The following is a 20845-nucleotide window of genomic DNA, read 5'->3' on the forward strand; positions in this document are numbered from 1 at the left end:
ATTTAGACCAATTGACTTTGTATCCTGAGAATTTGGAAAAGGAGTTAATAATTCTGTGGAGGCAAGGCATAGATCTAGTAGGGTCGGAGATGAATAATAAAATATAATCTGCGTAAAGCAGAAGCTTATGCGCCACACCTCCCGCCGTCACCCCTGGTTCCAGGGCAAGACAGAACAATAATGGGGAAAGAGGGCAACCCTGCCGGGTGCCCCAATCCAGAGTAAAATAATCTGAAATTAACCCGTTTGTTTGGACTGCTGCTACAGGGTGTCTATAAAGTAACTTAATCCAACCAATAAATGTACTCCTGAACCCATACCTTTCCAAAATCTTAAAAAGATAATCTCATTCTACCATATCAAATGCCTTTTCGGCGTCAAGTGAGATGGCAGCGACCGGAGATTGATCATTCACTACTGACCACATGATATTGATGAGACGCCTAATATTATCAGAAGAGCTACGGCCTCGAATAAACCCCACCTGATCTATATGTATAAGTGATGTCATAACTTTACTTAATCGATTAGCCAGAATTTTTGGACAACATTTTTACATCTAACTGGATCAGGGAAATTGGGTGGTAACTTTTACACTCGTTTGGATCTTTGTCCTTTTTAAGAATCAGACTGATCAGGGCTTGCATCATGGTTGGAGGAAGCTTTCCGTTCTTTAATGATTCCGTATAAACTTCTAACAAAAGTGGGGCCAGTTCTGTAGCATAAGATTTGAAAAACTCAGAGGAAAAGCCGTCAGGCCCTGGAGCCTTGCCTGTAGGCAAGGCCGTAATTACCTCATCAAGCTCCTCCAAGGTTATCTCAGAAATCAACATTTGCCCTTGAATTTCAGCTAAAACAATAATGACTATCCCTAATTAATCTTTAGTCTGTTTGAGACATTTGAATTGTAGAAGTTTATTAATCAATATAATGACTCCCTTGCTCTTACTTGAGCCAGCACTAAAAAAAACATGTCCACCCCATATCTTCCCAATTTTTTCAGCTTCCTGCGGGGAAAGATGTGTTTCTTGAAGAAACACTATCATATTTCTTACGTTTAAGAAAAGTAATAACCTTCCTTCTTTTTATGGGGTGCCCCAACCCATTCACATTCCATGTGGAGAGAGATAGTACACTAATATTAACAACTGACATATTGATATAGTAGAAAAAATAAATTGTGTGTCAAAAACAAAATTATACAGACCACATTCCCCATTAGTGAAACAATCAAACCCCGAACTTCCCCCCTGAACAAAACAAACAGAAAAAAGAAAAACGTGCGCATTAACCCCGCGCACGAAAGCACCAACCGGCGACAATCCCTCTAAACTCAAAAGGTCCATGAATGCCCACGAGCCCCCACGACAACTTTGCCATCGGATTGCTCAATTTTGCCTCACAAATTTGTGAGGCAAAATTACATAACAGAAAATACTTTGTAAAATAAACCCCAGCAAATAGGAAGAATGAACACAAAGGACGTGTAGATTCATTCAAAGAACTGTCTCAAAGGTGTGATCTTCCACAAAACAAATTCCAGCAGATATAAAACCGTTCAGATTCCTCGGACAGACAAACGAATGTTCCGTGAGCCAGCTGTTATGAGTTCAGCGGATAACGTAATCATTCCAGTGTCCCGTAAAAATACTCAACAAAACAAACTCCAGCCAGCAGGAGGAATAAGCACGAAGAACGAACAGATTAATCCACAGCTGTTCCAAAGGAGTGTTATTCAATATAACAAGCTCCAGCCGCTAGGTGGAACCAATACAAAAAGAAACAAAACCGGCATCCCGGTTCCCCGGATGGCCGAGTCAATTCACATGGAGGCTGCATAAACGTATATACCATGACTTACACAATCCGTCAACTTTATAAAAGACATCCGTTATGTGAGCATGTAGATATTTTGTGGTCATCCGTAGTGTCCACTCTCAAACTGGCCGGGAACTTCAATTCAAAAGTAATCTTTCATCAATGCAAAAGTTTCTTTAAGGAAAAGTGTTATTCACAAAACAGGCTCCAGCTGCTCGGCGGAGCCAACGCAGTTTACTCACCCAGTGATTCAATAAAAGAAATTGCCTGATTGGGACATATAAATACTTTGCGACCGTCCTTCGTTTCTATTCTCAGTTTGGCCGGAAACATCAGAGCAAAAGTGATCTTTTCTGATGTAAGAGTTTCTTACATTCCTTGAACCGATCGCATTTCTCTCTTGTCGAACTCGCAAAGTCTGGGAATAAGAAAATATTATGGTTCTTCCAAGAAAGCTTCCCTTTGCTCCTCGCCTGGTGCAACACAAGATCTTTATCGGATGATCTCAGAAATCTGGCCAGAATCGATCGGTGCCTATCTCCCTCAGCAAATCTGTGAGCTCGCTCAATTTCCAGCTTGTGGCCTGTTATGTCGAGCAGACTCGGGAAAAGCTTGTCTAGGAATTTCACCATATCTCTGCCCTCCTCATGCTCAGGAATTCCAACAATTCGAACATTATTTCTGCGGCTTCTATTCTCAAGATCTTCAAGCTTTTCAAGGAGATGTTCCAAATCAACTTTGGTCGCGGGCGGATTAGCGGTTAATTCCCTCTCCGAAGATTCCAGAAAATCGATTTTTGTCTCAACATCAGTCACTCTTGTAACTATCTTAGAGAATTTTATTTCCATCGACGTATTACAGCGAGATCCTCCAAGTTAGCAAGAACCTTCGTCAACATCACCAACATGTTGGACAACTGACGATGGATCTCCTCTCCCGCCGCGCCATCCAAATCGAGTTCCCGGTCTGTAGGCCTGTCAGGGCTTTCATCCTGAACACGTGAGTGTCTTTTAATGTCTCCAGAGGATTTTGACTTCTTTGCCATGATTTGCCTCAAAGAGCAAATGTGTAACTAGGTGTATTAAAATTCACCAGATTATAACATGAAAATAATTTAAAATTTAGCAAAGTGCGCAGAGCTCGTCGCTCACACATCTGCTTCTTGCATGGTGTCACGTGACCCAGATCTCAGTTCTTTAGGTATTTACAGCTGCGCCACCTGTTCTGTGCTATTTTTGGGAGTAGTATACACCATCCCTAAAGGGGCAGATCCTCTAGAAGTGGTGATTATTGCTTTTGGAAAAGGTCATGAGGCATCAGTTTATTATTCCCTGTTAATTCAGAGTCTGGGGGATGGAGCTTCAACTTCTTCCAAGAGATTATGTGAGAGAGATTTAAACTTGGTATTGGAGGAGGGAGTGCGGGCTAGGATTCTAAAAACAAAAGTCTACATCTAGAGATTCAAGGGTGCGTCTTATGCAATTTAAGATTTTGCATCAATTATATTGGACACCCTCTAGATTGTATAGACTTGGTCTTTAAAGACGCACCCGCCTGCTGGCGGTGCAATTCAGAATACGGGGACACAACCCATGTTTTTTGGGGATGTGTTAAGAATTTTGGTTGAGAGTTCAGAGATGTATGTGTGATGTATTGGACACACAATTTTCATTTTGCCCCAGACTCTGCATCTTAGGTGATGTGGCAGTCATTAATTTTGGGGATAGCAACTTAAAAGGTTGGGTCCTAGCCGGAGTTATGGTTGGCAGGCAAATTATTCTTAGGGGTGAAAGATGGCTGGGGCACCCTCGTTTCTTCCTGCGGAGAAAGGTGCGTTTCTTGAAGAAACACTGTATCACTTACGTTATAAACTATACTCTTAAGAAGAGAAATAACCTTCCTTCTTTTTATGGGATGCCCCAACCCATTCACATTTCACGTGGAGAGAGACAATCCACTCATATTAACTTTTGACATTTTGACACATAAGAAAAAATAGATCGTGTGTCAAGAACAAGATTATAAAGACCACATTCCAACATTGGTTTATATCATTAAAAGTGTTAAAACCAGGAAAGTGCGCAGAGCTTGCCGTTCACACATCTGATCCTCGCGTGGTGTCACGTGACCCCCTCTGATAAAGGTAATTAATTAAACTGGTTAAGACTTTACAGAGCAGGGCCTGGGTAGCTCAGCGAGTAAAGACCCTGACTACCACCCCTGGAGTCACGAGTTTGAATCCAGGGCGTGCTGAGTGACTCCAGCCAGGTCTCTTAAGCAGCCAAATTGGGCCGGTTGCTAGGGAGGATAGAGTCACATAGGGTAACCTCCTCGAGGTCGCTGTAATGTGGTTCTCGCTCTCGGTGGGGCGTGTGGTGAATTGTGCATGGATGCCGCGGGGAATAGCGTGAAGCCTCCACGCGCACTATGTCTCCGTGGTAGCGTGCTCACCAAGCCATTTGATAAGACGGTCTCAGACGCGGAGGCAGCTGAGATTTGTCCTCCGCCACCCGGATTGAGTCGTGTCACTACGCCACCACGAGGACCTAGAATGCATTGGGAATTGGGTATTCCAAATTGGGGAGAAAAGGGGAGGGAAAAAAAAGACTTTACAGAGCATGTAAACTTCTTTTTGGAATAGAATGTACATCCATTTAGTATATTCCTGTACATGTGGTCATGGATCAACTAAAAAAGGCTTGTTCTTTTAGCTACTCTCTTCTGGAAATACCAGAGATTTGCTCTTGCCATTTATTCCACTGCATTTTGCTAATTCTGCACATGTAATTTTAATAGAATAATTATCATTGATGTCCTCCTCATTAAGGAAAAATATATATGCACACAATCAGCCGAAATGAGCGTATTGTAAAACTTTCTGATATGAATTGTGTCCTCAGTGAAAATGTGCGCTTGACATTTCACAATTTCTTGACATCTCGTATCTCCAGAATAACGTTGTTATACTGTACATGCATGGGTTTAAACGAAAATTCTGTTTCAGCATATTTTTATGTCAGAAATATGACAAGATTTGTGCATTTAGACGCAGGTCAGATGCCCATACATCGGATATGTATCTGATTTAAAACCACATTTGGAAGTGACTCAGATCGGATGCGAAAAAATCTGATCTTATAAGTGTTTTTGCTGTTTACACGCATGCAACAAGAATGCTAGAAGATAGTTAACAGTGAAACAAATCTGAAAATGGTTAACAATGCACAATTATTGTATATTGTTGTATATTTAATGAATGTAATTTTGTCACAAATAGAATTGATTTTATTTGCTTATAAAAATACCACAGTCAAAAGAAAAAACAATTATCCGACAGGGGTGGCCAGGGGGAGGACCCATAATCGAACCTTGCATACCCCCCTTAGAACTGTTCGTGGCACCCCTGACTATACATTGTGCACTCAGCCATATAGTGTGTGAATTTTTTAAAGTGTAGTACTGTCCCAAATGGAATGTTGTTTTTTTTTTTTTACTACAAAGAAGCAGTCGCTGTTTTTCAGCTGACAGAAGTGACGTTTCAAACGCACAAGATGTTTTGCCGCTAGCTAACACTTATATCTCACGTAATGTACATATTCACACAACGTTAGGGATGGTAAAGCATTAAACTCACATTTGCAAGGTGAAGTCTTCACAGAAGTTTTGGTTGTTGCCACATTCACCATTTATTACAATTGTTTCGTAAGGTCAGTATCGCAGCCAGGTAACTCCATCCCTTCAGCTACGTAAAGCAAGCCACGACTGTTAAATGCACGAAGTATCCAACAAGCCACACTCCCTTTTTTTGGTTGAACTAGTACATCCGTGTATTCATAGTACACTTCTTTTTGGAGCATTTTCAGTGTAAACATACTACTTGCACTACTTACTCTACAAAATGGCATAGAATAGTGCAGAAATGTGCGATTTGGGATGCCCCTATTAGCCTATTTTGTTTCCAAATAAGCTAAGCTATTCAAAAGAAACTTTTGCATTCTTCTATAATTAGGATTATACAATACACTATACCCAGTGGGTCAACCCAGTGACACAGCCAAAGAGGGACAATGGGTTGAAAAGCAAAATTTGAATAAAATGAAGAGGAACATGGTAACTGCTGAAGAATTGTGTGAGGCTTTAGCTTAATTTAATAATTACTCTATAATTAAGAGCTTCAACAACATTAAATGAAAAGTCAATAACAATACTGGAAACAGTGACATTCATACAAAAACATACTTGCTCCATTCTCACTAGCTGTGTAACATTTCTGTTAGAGTTCATGAGTTCATTAAATTGGAAAACGCTAATAATGTTTGAATGTGAAGCATTCATAAACCTTGGTATTGAGCTTCTAAGTGGTTCTTAAGGTTTGTTTTTGTTTTCAAACTTCCATATTAAAAATGTCTTGTAGATGAAAGTGAATTTAAACGCAAAGTCACAAAGATCAGCAGTGACGCCATTAACATTCAAAGTATGACTGTTGTTGAGAGAGTGTGATTTAGCTTGCTGAATCTCATGAGATCCAAGGCTTCCCTTGCTTATCCTTTAATTGCAATAATAGTGGATGTTCCATTGAAGCACATTTGGGGGCACTAAAATAGAATAAAATAGCTCACTTACTATACACTTGAGACAACAGGTGTATAGTATCTTTTACACATGACTTCATTTGTTATATAAATCAACTCAATCTTTATTACTTTCCAGAAGGAGCTGAGTCTTCCACGGAGAGGAAATATGTAAGTACAACAAAGGCTTCTTACTCTCTCACTTCTTGCATTGAAAATGTTTTTTTTTTTTCCCTACCCATTTTAAGTTTCCTAGGCACCTTAAATTCATGTACTCCAGCCGCACGTAATTTAATTGAAATTCAGTTGTGAACAATTTGCATAATTTACTGTATTTAATAACATAGTTTATAAAAGCAGGTAATATCAACACTATTAATATCAATTATTTATATTTAAGTGATATTTCTTTTATACAACAGTACAACAAACAATTAAATAATATTAAAAAAAAACTTACATTTCAGACAACAATTGTGCAGTTTGTTTGTGCATTTCTTCTGTGCCAGCAAAAATAGTTCCAAAAGAAGCCAAAATATGTTCTTTAGGTATGCATGCGAGTAGGAATACATTCTGGATATGCTTCATCCAGGGATGTGGGTATTGACCCGTGACCTAAATATGTGACGTAATAACAACCGCGAAAATAATCTAGTCTGGTTTTGTTAAACAAGCACCATTTAAAGGAATAGTTCACCGAAAAATGAAAATTCTCTCATTATTTACTTACCCTCATGCCATCACAGATTTGTATGACTTTCTTCTGCTGAACACAAACAAAGATTTTTAGAAGAATATTTCAGCTCTTTAGGTCCCTTCAATGCAAGTGAATGGTGACCAGACCTTTCAAGCTTCAAAAATCATATAAAGGCAGCATAAAAGCAAACAATACGACTCCAGTGGTTTAACATATGTCTTCTGACGTGCTGCAATCACTTTGGGTGAGAAACAGATCAATATTTCAATCCTTTTTTACTATAAATCTCCACTTTTTTTATTTTCACTTTCAGAATGTGAAAGAATTTGAAAGTGAAGATTTATAGTAAAAAAAGGACTTAAAGTTGCTGTAAGCAATTTATTTATTTTTTCTTCATGGAAAGTTATGCAGAATTGTTCCTACTCTCTGAAGGATATTAATGAAATAAGTGTCGTAAGATATCTAACCTAGTCTCTGTGACCGCTCTAGACTCTGTAAACGGCAAATAAAAATGTGTCTGTGGACTGCAGACAATGACGCTTCAATCATTTTTCGTGTTCTCATATTATTGTAGTTGCAACTAATTATTGAAGCTTATGGCCATTTTTAAGCCACGTTGCCCATGTTGAGGGCGATTATTTTGCTGCGGTTGTTTTTAACAACCGATGTTGGTCTCAAAGCTCATTTGGCATCTTTGGAGTACAGGGTTTAGGAAAGAGGGGTGTGGCTAATTCAATGGCTCAGTCTCATGGAAGTAGAATGGCTAAAATCGCTTACAGCACCTTTAAATATTGATCTGTTTCTCACCCACACCTATTATATTGCTTCTGACGACATGGATTTAACCACTGGAGTCATATGGATTACTTTTATGTGGCATTTATGTGAATTTTGGAGCTTGAAAGTTCTGGTCACCATTCACTTGCATTGTATGGACCTACAGAGCTGAAAAATTCTTCTAAAAATCTTTGTTTGCCTTCAGCAGAAGATGAAAGGTAATACATATCTGGGATGGCATGAGGGTGAGTAAATGATGAGATAATTTTCATTTTTGGTTGAACTATTCCTTTAATGTCTGAATTTACCATATCAGTGCTCATTACAGAAGTTGCCTTGAAGCCATGCAAAAGAAAGGTCTAAACGTTTGGGACTTTTGACACTATCATTATAAACCTAGGAATATTACTGACATATGAAAAGTACTTAACCAGGATGGGACACTAAAGGAGGCGGGTTCAGTGGCCCTGGACTGTGACGTTTCAAACCCCACTATGACCCTTCTTTCAGTCGGACTCTATGACAACTTCCTCCACTCCTCACACTCGCTTTTCTTTTATTGTTGTCCTAAACTTGTAATCGTTACAGTTGCATTGGTGTATATTTAATCCCACGAGACACTCCTCTTCGATGGACAATCTCTGGCGCTGCGACAGCGCTTGAGTGTAAACAGACGCTGGCATTTTCAAACCAATGTGGCAATGTGTCACTTAATGCGATGATGGCATCCGCATTGTTTTACTTAAGGCGCTTTCTGTCTACTCCCCCGCAATGGAGTCTGGGACGATTTGGAGATTGTTTGGGAAATTCATTAGACTTCACTTCTTTTTCTCGTCACAATGTTGTGTATCAGCTATGAAGATTTTTTAACTTTGGGCGTAAAGAAGACGAACACACCGACACCATGTCAGAGCGGAATTACTGGACTGTGTGCCCGAGTTACAAAAGTCAGTTCGTTTCAGGAGGCTTAGTCAAACGATCCAAAAGGTAACGAGAAGTTGAATTACATTTATGAATGTTTGTTTTTATGTATTCGCCGTCGAGGTTGTTCCGTGATTTCCAAACTCGGTCCAGCTTGGGTGGGAAAGCCACAACTGAGAGAGAGAAATGCGCTAGTTTACTTGATAAAGTAAAACGGGCTTTAGAATCCCTAAGAAACTACTGTACTGTTCTCAAAAACTGCTTTATAACATTCCCTAGCCCGTTGTCGACAGAGTATACTGTTTTCCCACCCAGCCCATTTTTGTTTCCGATAGTAAACGTGGCCCATGTAGGCGCTTGAGCGTCTGCTGCTCATTGTCCTGCGTTGGCGGTTGAAGGCTATTCTCTTGTTTAGTTTTTACAGTTTATATACAATTTACCCGTCGTCATATTGCTATATCGGATGTGTGATGACTGGTTCATGGTTGCATTTCGGTTAGAAGTCTTTATTCTCTAAAAAGTAGTAGTCAAACGTTATATGGCCTGGGGCTGTTTTTCCAAGTTATACGCATTATATTAAACTTTAATAAAAAAGTTAATATATTTGTATATACTAGTTTGCAACATCTTAAAGTTAAAGTCAAGAGTCAACAGGTGTTATTGTAATCTCATTGATTATTTCCACAGACATGTTCACATGATCTAAAGGGTGCAGGGTTGATTGAATTAAACCATAGAATTTTGTCTTGGAGGAAACACATCAACTTTTGGAAGTGTGGTTGTAAACCCCAAAATGTTATGTTGTGTTCTAGTAATAAGGCCATTAACAGTGCATCCCTATAGATGGCTCTACTGAAGGAATAGTTCATCCGAAAATTAAAATTCTCTCATCATTTATTCACCCTCATGCAGTCCCAGATGTGTATGACTTTCTTTCTTCTGCTGAATACAGATGAAGATTTTTAGAAGGATATTTCAGCTCTGTAGGCCATAAATTTGAAGCACCAAAAATCACATAAAGGCAGTATAAAAGTATTCCAGTGGTTTAATATAGTCTTCTGAAGCGATACAATCACTTTGGGTGAGAAACAAATACATTTTTAATCCTTTTTACTATAAATATCCACTTTCACTTTCAGAATGTGAAATAATTGAATGAAAGTGGTAAAAAAAAAAGGATTTAAATATTGATCTGTTTCTCAACCACACCTATTATATCGCTTCTTAAGACATGGATTTAACCACTGCAGTTGTATGGATTACTTGTATGCTGCCTTGCCCTTTATATGATTTTTGGAGCTTGAGAGGTCTGATCACCATTCACTTGCATTGTATGAAACTACAGAGCTGCAATATTCTTCTAAAAATCTTAATTTATGTTCTGCAGAAAAAAGTCATAAACATTAGGGATGGCATGAGGGTGAGTAAATGATGAGAGAATTTTAATTTTGGGTGAACTCTCCCTTTAATGATGGGGGCTTGGAAAAGCAGAGTATTTTTGCCAATAACAAGAATAAAACTTTTCTTTCCACAGTAACCGGAACAAAAGGAAGAGTCTGGCTCCTTCACCTACACTATCAAGACCGCTCTCACCCCTTCCTTTCCCAACTGGTAGCTATAATTATGCCTTTTTGCTCCTCTCTTAATTAAGATAATGATAGATGTTGGATTTACACTGTGGTTGATGATAAACACAGAGAAGCACAACGTGCTTGCACAGCCTTACCCACTGTTTGAATATGCCAATGCCATCAACTTCACTGTGTAAACAAAGCCTGTTAAAAGAAGCACAAGTCAACACAGAATCACGTTGGCATCTAATAACACTGCAAAACAGCCATAATGTACATGTTGACCATGGAAACTGTGTTTTCTGCAGGCAGCAGTTCACTGGACAGTCCTAGAAATGTCTCCAGCAGTCCTTCTGTCAACTTCCCATTCATACGGAGGTAAGAGTTAAGCAGAATAAGGCACCACACTACAGATGTGTCCAGATTTATACATACACATCTAACCTGCCCTTTCATAACATCAGTATAGAAGCAAAGAATGAGAATGATCTGCTGGTAGGGTTTCTAGATGGCCAATAAGATTGTCTGTTAGCTGCAGCTGCCCTCAAGGCTTTTGCTGGTAAATGGAAGCTTGGCATATGTCATTGCAATTATAGTGAAGTCAGTATGTAGCCTCATTACTTTACACTACCATGATTATGCACTGAGGCTTCATTCGCTTTTATTTATGCTTGCTTATACTGCTTGAACTGATGGGACCACACTAGCCTCTTTGTATGGCTCGATGAAGATTGAATGTGTTTTTGATTGTTTCTTTATTATGGCTCAGAAATATGCATTCATTTGTAGATTAATTAAATGATTGGTAGGTGGTTTGAATATTTCAAAGTATTATACTATTTTACCTTATTCTCACTGCAAGAATCTATATTTTGAGTTAATTTTGAGAGGTCAGGTATGAAAAGCCAATGAGAAGGTAAGACTGATTATTTCTGTTCAAACCAAAATCCAAACTCAGAATAAGCTGAGAAAGTGTAATTGCACAACATAGAAGTCCAGTGCAGATGTAGGAGAAACAAATGATTAAAACATCGTAATACTGTATATGACAGTTTTAAATAACTATACACTAAAAATAAACAGTCATCAGGTTCCTGCTGATTCCCACTCCTATATGTTAAATATTTCAAGCACTTCATGTAAATTTGTTAAGTCAATATTTTATCATTTGTCACTGACTGAAAATAAGGTTTGGAATTCCCACCATGGAATAACCTATGCTTTTTTCCAGAGGATCTGAATGTAGACTCCTACCGGTGAATGATAGTGTATTACTGTATTTCTGACCTATTTTAGAGCAGATACTCGAAGATGGTCTGTGGCATCTGTCTCCTCTGGATATGGAACCAATCCACCCAGCTCTGCCGTTTCAGTGAGTGTGACGCTCTCATTTATTCTGTAAAGACCCTCTTTGTTTTCCATTTCGTAGGCCATTAATCCCTTTTTTCTGTGGTGTTTTTCCACCAAAGAAGGCTAATTATAAATACAAACCATGCATAGAGCATAATCTGTTTTAACTCGGCCTATATTAAATGTGTTATCTGTAAATTATTTTCGCTCTTGCAATGAACTTTAACAACAGTGCTAACTAATCATAGGGGAGCCATTTGGAAGAGAGAGGGAAAAGTACACAGCATGCTAGATTTCCTCATGTGGTGCAGCACACCTGAGCTTTATGAATGAGAGTGGTCTGTTACAATATTAATACACTTTACAGTGTTCCACTAATAGCTTCTATTTATTTTAAGTTAAAGTGTGTACATTTTTCGATGTTAAAATGCTTTCTCCTATTTCAGCTTAATATGCAGAGAGAACTATAAGTAAGCATTTAGTAGGTCAATTTCCTCGAAAATTGTAAATACAGTCTCACTAATTCCCAAACACTCCCCCCATTTCTCAGTGGCCAGACAAACAGATAGTTCCACCCCAAAACCATGCCATTGGTTGACGGGGTACTCAAACAGGCAAAGCAATGTATTGATAGTGCCATTATACAGTGATTTCAAAGTGTTTTCACTTTTCTGGGAAATCAACCTCCCAAAAGCTGTCTATGCATATTAAGATGAGGTAGGAGAACATGTTTAAACCAAAACAGTTGCACAGTTCAGCTATAACTACAGGTTTGGTAATGTTGGGTAATCCTGGGTTACTCACAGCAGTTAATATATTGGGATTTTCAAAGGAATATTCTAGATTCAATACAAGTTCATCTTACTTGACAGCATTTGTGGTATAATCTTGACAAAAAAATTCCATTATGCCGTAAACCTTAACACAACCATAAAAATTACGATTTAAACAATTTTACATCAAATAATAAACTATCTAATCTAAGTGCTTTTATAAAATTAATAAGCTTTCCATTTTTTATTTTTTTATTTTTTCAGCCCTTTTTTCTCTCCAATTTGGAATGCCTAATTCCCAATGCGCTGTAAATCCTTGTGGTGGCGTAGTGACTCAAGTGCCTCAATACGGGTAGCGGAGGACGAATCTCAGTTGCCTCCGCATCTGAGACTGTCTGCGCATCTTATCACGTGGCTTGTTACCGCTGAGACGTAGCTATTCTCCGTGGCATCCATGCACAACTCGCCACGTGCCCCACCGAGAGCGAGAAACACACATTATAGTGACCACGAGGAGGTTACCCATGTGACTCTACCCTCCCTTAGTAACTGGGCCAATTTGGTTGCTTAGGAGACCTGGCTGGATTCACTCAGCACGCCCTGGAATCGAACTCGCGACTCCAGGGGTGGTAGTCAGCGTCAATACTCGCTGAGCTACCCGGGTCCCCCAGCTTTTAAATTGTCAGCTTTACGCTAAGCTAAAATGCTATTTCTAGCCATTTTTCATGCACGTTACCAGGCACAATCATATTTTTTATCAAGAAAATTCACATTGCATCATAATTTCTTGTTTTCTAGTAAGACCTTTGATATTGTGGCAAAAATCTTATTCTTTATAATAATTTTTATATTGTTTTCCTGTAAAAATATCTAAAAATCCTTAAAACAAGATCAATTTGATTCATCTTGTTTTAGAAACAACACTGCATATTTAGGTTTTTCAGAGAATGTATTTTTAATGTGTATTTTGTCTTGCTGTACTGGCAGAGTTTTTATAGTCAAAACAAGTGAAAAAAATCTACCAGTGCTGATGAAGTAATCCAAAGTATTTATAATACGTTACTGACCTTGAGTAATCTAATGGAATACATTACAAATTACATTTTACAGCATGTATTCTGTAATCTGTAGTGGAATACATTTCAAAAGTAACCCTCCCAACCCTGGGTGTATTACACATACTCAAAGTACACATGAGGCTAATGAGCTGAGCACATTATATTTACAGCGCTCTAGATTCACTAATTGTAAATTTTCATAGTTCCAGATATGCTTTGCTGCATTTTTCTGTAGTAAAATGTCATTGTCATTGTCGACTACAAATAAAAGTCTTCCATCAGCGTTCCATCAAAATAAAGGCTTATGGGTCTATCCAGACCGCATAGCTATGCTGCAGGCAAGTGTAAATTAGCACATGAAATTAGTACATAAATATACTGTTGTTTTATGGTATAATAAGAATATTTCCATAAAATTTCTTCATAAGAACTCATTATTGGCTTCCAGAAAATAATTGTGAAAAGTGGGCTGAGACCCTATCACAAAGTGGACAAAAACAGGTACACAGTGAACATATACAATGTAATTTGATGTAAATCTGTTTTTTTCCCCCTCTACTGTATGTTTTTCTGTATTTTTTATTTATTTATTTAGTCTGGATCTGTTTAAGTGGATTAAAGAGGGAACACCCTTAATTGAACAGTATTTCTATTGGCAGTAGAGAATGTTTGCCCATGACTTAATTTTGGTCAAAAGGAAATACTTTTATTTTTTATTTTTTTATTAATTTTTTAAAATGTTTATAATCATATAACAGTTCAAATCGCAATTGCAATATTTTTCAAAATAATCACAATTAGATTTTTTGTTCAAATCGTTCAGCCCAACTTTAAACCCTCAGAAAATTGGACTGATTCACTTCCATTGTAAGTGCCTCACTGTATCCTCAAATATTTTTTTTTAAAGCAAAGGAGGGATGAGTCAATATAATTTTTTTGTTGTTGTGGTAATTAACATTATGACACACATGCTATTGATTGAGATTAACTTGTACTGAACCTGGAATATTCCTTAAAGTTTGTTTTTCATTTTGAGGGAATTCATTAGAAAAGTAGACCCTTCCTCTGTTTTGAATTTTTTTACGGCCATGAATGGCTCATTGCGATGAGGTCAGCCTTGTTTAACAATGTCCTATTGAGCTAGTGTCAGTGAACACTTTATTCAGAGGGAAAATGTGAAGCTTCTCTGGTTTCCTCCTCCAAGCAGTGATCCTGTCATGTGCTCTTCTGCTCATTCTTTTTAAAAATAAATTATAGTTTAGGCTTAGTCTTAAATTACAAGCTCTTGAATGGAAGGTGTACTTTCCTGAAATTGTTTGCCATAAATGCTGATTATGCAATTTAGATTATCAAACTCACCACTCACTGCTTACTACTTGAGTTACATGCAGTAGAGCTGTTCATGTTTTATTCCAAAACCCGGAAGTCTAATTCGCCATGGGTTCCCTCTGGATTTTCCTGTGGGTTTTTATACAAAGCGTCCACGTATTGTCAAGTAATGTTTACCACAGACCTGATTTTACACATAAATTGAAAAACCCCATTATAAAAACTTGTAGCGAATTAGACTTCCGGATTTGTCTACAAATTGACATCACGGCTGAACATCTCTGTACAATCTCATGTGCCCTGCCTTTCTGTGCTGATTTATTTTTTTTTCCTGTGCACAGGTCAGGGAAAAAAGGATACTGATGGTTAACCAAATAATGTATTCCATTTTGAAACCATGTTAGGGAGGCAGTTTTTTAGTTCTTCACAATTGCCACACTTTAATGTGATTTTGTTGTCTAAATCTTGCTATGCAAATTTTTTTTCTCTCTCTCTTGCATTAGTCGTCTTCCTCCTCACAGGAGCTCCTACACCAGCTCCCCTCCCAGCCCACCCCAGATGACCTCCATCGCCTCTTCAAGCATTTCAGGAGCTCCGAGAGTGTGGCAGATGAGGATGGACATCCCCCTCATTTCCGGCCTCGCTCACGGAGTCTTAGGTCTCTTTTTGTTGCAGAGAATGTAGTTAAATTATTTGGTGAAATCAAGCTTGCTGGCATAGAAATTGGGAAATCCCATTTGTAGCAATGTCCTAAGTTTCATGATACAAAATTAATAAGGGGGATGAAGGATTAGTTTGGCTTACTGTATGTATTTACACAAAAGGGCCAGGGCATTACTCACACACAGTCATGGGCAAATGTTGGCAAATACCATATTACCTAATGCTTAACAATCTGCTATACTTGACACATTTGGCATGACTCATCTGGATGTATTATGTTAAGTTTTCAACAATGATTAATTACTCTGGAAAATTTGCCTTAACCCAAGATACACAATATGCATGCACTCATTATAGTTATAGTTCACTCAAAAATTAAAATTCTGCTTGCGTCATGTCATTCCAAATGCTTATGACTTTCTTATGCGGAACACAAAAAGAGATGTAATAATGAATATCCCAGTCCGTCTTTTCGATACAATGGTGGTTGATAGTGACTCATCCAAAAGTATTACAAGTCCATGCAACTCTTGTGTCATAATCAAAATGAAAATTCTCCCATAATTCACACACCCCTATGACTTTCCAAACCCATGTGACTTTATTTCTAATGCGGAAAACAAAAGAAGTTTGTGTTTTAACCCTCCTATTACTTTGTCATTTTTTTACCGGAATCGATTTTTCTGATTTAATAAAAATGGCTTCCTTTATCTGATAGGTACAAGACTTGGTGACTTTGCTCCTACTTGCTATATGTACACACACAAAAAAAGAACTACAAGTCTAATTGGTCATAAAAAAAAGCGACACCTTTTACCTTTGCGGTCAAAATTGACTGGCCATAGGAAATGAATGGAAAAGGCCATAATGCAGAGCCATTTTTGGTGGGTGTTGTGAAATACAATCTATAAATCAGCCACAATGTAGAAAAAACACACAAAGAAATGAAGGGGTGACTCTATAAAACATCCAGAGTGCAAAACATACACACTCACTCACTCTCTCTCTCTCATACACACACACACACACACACACACACAATTACATGCACACAAAAATGAAGTGGTGAGACTGCAGTTGAAGTCAGAAGTTTACATACACCTTAGCCAAATACATTTAAACTCAGTTTTTCACAATTCCTGACATTTAATTGTAGAAAACATTCCCTGTCTTAGGTCATTTAGGATCACTACTTTATTTTAAGAATGTGAAATGTCAGAATAATGGTAGAGAGAATTATTTATTTCAGCTTTTATTTCTTTGATCACATTCCCAGTGGGTCAGAAGTTTACATACACTTTGTTAGTATTTGGTGGCATTGCCATTAAATTGTTTAACTTCAGTCAAAGGTTTTGGGTAGCCTTCCACAAGCTTCTCGCAATAAGTTGCTGGAATTTTGGCCCATTCCTCCTGACAGAACTGGTGTAACTGAGTCAGGTTTGTAGGCCTCCTTGCTCGCACATGCTTTTCAGTTCTGCCCACAAATTTTCTATCGGATTGAGGTCAGGCCTTTGTGATGGCCACTCCAATAGCTTGACTTTGTTATCCTTAAGCCATTTTGCCACAAATTTGGAGGTATGCTTGGGGTCATTGTCCATTTGGAAGACCCATTTGCGACCGAGCTTTAACTTCCTGTCTGATGTCTTGAGATATTGCTTCAATATATCCACATAATTTTCCTTCCTCAGGATACCATCTATTTTGTGAAGTGCACCAGTCCCTCCTGCAGCAAAGCACCCCCACAACATGATGCTGCCACCCCCATGCTTCATGTTTGGGATGGTGATCTTCTGCTTGCAACCCTCACCCTTTTTCCTTCAAACATAACGATGGTCATTATGGCCAAACAGTTAAATTTGTTTCATCAAACCTGAGGACATTTCTCCAAAAGTAAGATCTTTGTCCCCATGAGCACTTGCAAACTGAAGTCTGGCTTTTTTATGGCAGTTTTGGAGCAGTGGATTCTTCCTTGCTGAGCAGCCTTTCAGGTTAGGACTTGTTTTACTGTGGATATAGATACCTGTCTGCCTGTTTCCTCCAGTATCTTCACAAGGTCTTTTGCTGTTCTGGGATTGATTTGCACTTTTCACACCAAACTACGTTCATCTCTAGGAGACAGGATGTGTCTCCTTCCTGAGCGGTATGATGGCTGCATGGTTCCATAGTGTTTATACTTCTGTACTGTTGTTCGTACAGACGAACGTGGTACCTTCAGGCATTTGGAAATGAACCAGACTTGTGGAGGTCCACAATTTTTTTTCTGAGGTCTTGGCCGATTTCTTTTGATTTTCCTGTGATGTCAAGCAAAGAGGCACTGAATTTGAAGGTAGGCCTTAAAATACATCTACAGGTACACCTCCAATTGACTCCAATTAGTCTATCAGAAGCTAATTGGCTAATTGCTTAAAGGCTTGACACAATTTTCTGGAATTTTCCAAGCTGCTTAAAGGAACAGTTAAGTTAGCGTATGTAAACTTCTGACCCACTGGAATTGTGATAGTCAATTAAAAGTGAAACAATCTGTCTGTAAACAATTGTTGGAAAAATTACTCATGTCGTGCACAAAGTAGATGTCCTAAATGACTTGCCAAAACTATAGTTTGCTAATAAAAAATTTGTTTTAATGACTTCAACCTAAGTATATGTAAACTTATGACTTCAACTGGATAACACAGAGCATTTTTCTGAAATTTGTCAAATAAATGTATAAATTAGCCACAATGCAGAACATACACACACAGAAATGAAGGGGTTGAGACCCACAATGCACAACACACATACACACACACACACACAAACACGGAAATAAATGGGTATGACTAAAACTAGCAGAAGGCAGAACACACAACCCAACACATACACAGTCACACACGCGAACACACATAAATAGGTGAGACTGACACAGCCAGAAAGGAGAATGCAGAACACACGCTCATGTACTTACACATGCACACGTATACACACACACAGAAAAAATTCTGAGAAAATTACATTTTCCACTGTGGGGAAGTTTAGGTGCAGGGCCTCATTGTTCCATCTTTTCAAACTGAGAAATTTACATGTAAATAAGATCCAAATAGCATAAAATACCCAGTATTACTCTGGGGAAGAAATAAATGTATAATTTTTATCATCCAAAAAACATCTTTTTATCTTTCTGGTAATACTGAGCCTTTTTTGAAAGTATTAGGAGGGTTAATGAGTATCCCGGTCCTTCTAGTCAGTACAATTACAGTCAATAGTGATTCACTTAGTCCATGCAACTCTTGCATATTCCAAGTCTAACGATAGGTTTTGGTAAGACACAACGTGAAATGTTAGTAATTTTATTCATTTAAAATCATGACATCTTTTGCGTGTTCACAGTGGCTTCAGTGTTCACACAAGAACTTGTGTTGTTTAGTGAACAATTGTGCCACTGTGAATGAACTAATTTCATGCACTTATGAATGTGCAATGGACGTCAAGATTTAAAAAAAAAAATAATAAAAATTATGAACAGTAAATTTGCATGAGAACCAATTCAATTTGATTGAAGTACTTCCTTGTTTTGTAGCCCTGGCAGGACATGTGGGTCCTTCGATAATGAGATTGTGATGATGAATCATGTCTACAAAGAACGGTTTCCGAAGGTAATTGAGACATTTAAATTTTGTTTTCATCATGGACATAAACACCACTGGGTATAATGTCATAATACGTTGTTTACTTTGTTACAATTATGGCTGTGGGAAAATTGATTGCATGATTGTGCCACACAAAACAAATGACAGTTGGCACCTATGCAGTCTTAACAGTGTTTCATCACTCTTCCAGGCTACAGCTCAGATGGAGGGGCGGTTGCTGGCAGTGATTGAAGACTTCTGTCCAGACAGTGCTCCTGCTCTCGCTGATGGACTGCTGGGCTTCATTCAGCACCAGCTGGTCGAGCTTGTGCGGGACTGTCTGGAGAAGTCCAGAAAGGGCCTCATCACATCTAGCTACTTTGTGGAACTCCAGGAAAAAATCGAAAATTTGCTGCATGAGGTAGAAACATATTCCACACCTGTGCATGTTTTTATTCTCAGTTTGACATTTGCATTTAACACAAAAGGGATTGGTTTGAATTGTTTGTGATTACCCTTTCATAGTTTGCAACAACATGACCATGCTGAGGTTTCAAGGAATAGTTCACACAAAATGAAAATTATGTAATTACTTACTCATGTCATTCCAAACCTGTACACTGTTACAGTATTTTTTCTGTAGACACAAAAGTAGAATTAAGGATTGTTACATTGCTCTTACTACAGTCACAGTTAATGGTGGAGCTCCAAAAAGGACAAAAAAAAAAACAACAGCAACATAGCAGTACCATAAAAGTAGTCCACATGACTTGCCCGCTGTATTCCAAGTTTTAAGAAGCCATACAGTAGCTTTATTTCATATTACATTTTAAGTTGTTATTCAGAGACAATCATCAGCTCTGCCATAGCTCTCAAATGTGATTGTCATTTGTGAAGACAAAAAGGTTTCCTGACAGCCCTGCATTGTATCTATACAAGGATTTGTCCCTTTGCGTTTCTTTTAAAGTAAACTGGCATTTTTGATTTCTCATACCAAGCTGCTGCTGTTATGTGAGGTTCTGCAGCAGTATTCTGCAGTCTTGTATAAGCCAGTCATGTTAAGGCTATGAAGGGAATGATGGTTAATTAGGGCAAGTGTAAGTCTGTTTCATCTCCCTTAGGAGCTTTTGCTTCACACTTTTGAAGTCATGAATAGCAAATGAAGGGAAGAGGCTGATCAAATTAAGCAAGAGGAAACAGGTTGTGGTGCAACAAATTTCATTAAACTTTCCAGTGGATAGAGTCTGTGTACATGATTTTAAATGACATGTTTGTCTAATGTCATTGGCGCTTACAGGGTTTTCATGGACTTGTTCCAAGATTACTTTTCTGTGTCCCCTCTTTACTTTTGATAGATATCACAGTGAATTGGGTCACTTATTTCTGTAACTTTTACCATGTGAGAACTGATTACGCCTCAGGTTAACATCACCCAGACATCATGCAAAGATGTAGGTTGTTTTGTTTTTTGAGCTTGTAGAATCTATTTGCATTAGCTCTGTTTGTGGTCTGTTCCCTAAGGCTTATGAACGCTCAGAGAGTGAGGAAGTGACTGTTATTGCCAAACTCGTGAAGAAGATTCTCATCATTATTTCCAGGCCTGCAAGACTCCTGGAATGTCTGGTAAAATGACAATAAACTTTGTAATTCTGGATCTAAAACACATTGTGTCTTATTCATAAACTGTATGCACACACTTACAGTATTTTTGG

General features: G+C 38.3%; 1 protein-coding gene across 2 annotated transcripts in view; it reads left to right on the forward strand.

The window, feature by feature from the left end:
• Nucleotides 1-8365: 8365 nt before the first annotated feature.
• Nucleotides 8366-20845, forward strand: part of LOC127442581 (microtubule-associated serine/threonine-protein kinase 3-like) — a 37507-nt gene continuing 25027 nt past the window's right edge. For both annotated transcript variants that reach the window (XM_051700720.1, XM_051700721.1), the window contains exons 1-8: nt 8366-8850; nt 10319-10395; nt 10664-10733; nt 11652-11727; nt 15369-15523; nt 19085-19160; nt 19345-19554; nt 20655-20756. In XM_051700720.1, coding sequence (XP_051556680.1) covers nt 8768-8850; nt 10319-10395; nt 10664-10733; nt 11652-11727; nt 15369-15523; nt 19085-19160; nt 19345-19554; nt 20655-20756 — 849 coding nt within the window. In that variant the 5' untranslated portion in view covers nt 8366-8767. The remainder of the gene's footprint in view (nt 8851-10318; nt 10396-10663; nt 10734-11651; nt 11728-15368; nt 15524-19084; nt 19161-19344; nt 19555-20654; nt 20757-20845) is intronic.

Source organism: Myxocyprinus asiaticus, chromosome 6 (genome assembly GCF_019703515.2).
Source record: "Myxocyprinus asiaticus isolate MX2 ecotype Aquarium Trade chromosome 6, UBuf_Myxa_2, whole genome shotgun sequence".
In the NCBI taxonomy this organism is placed as follows: domain Eukaryota; kingdom Metazoa; phylum Chordata; class Actinopteri; order Cypriniformes; family Catostomidae; genus Myxocyprinus; species Myxocyprinus asiaticus.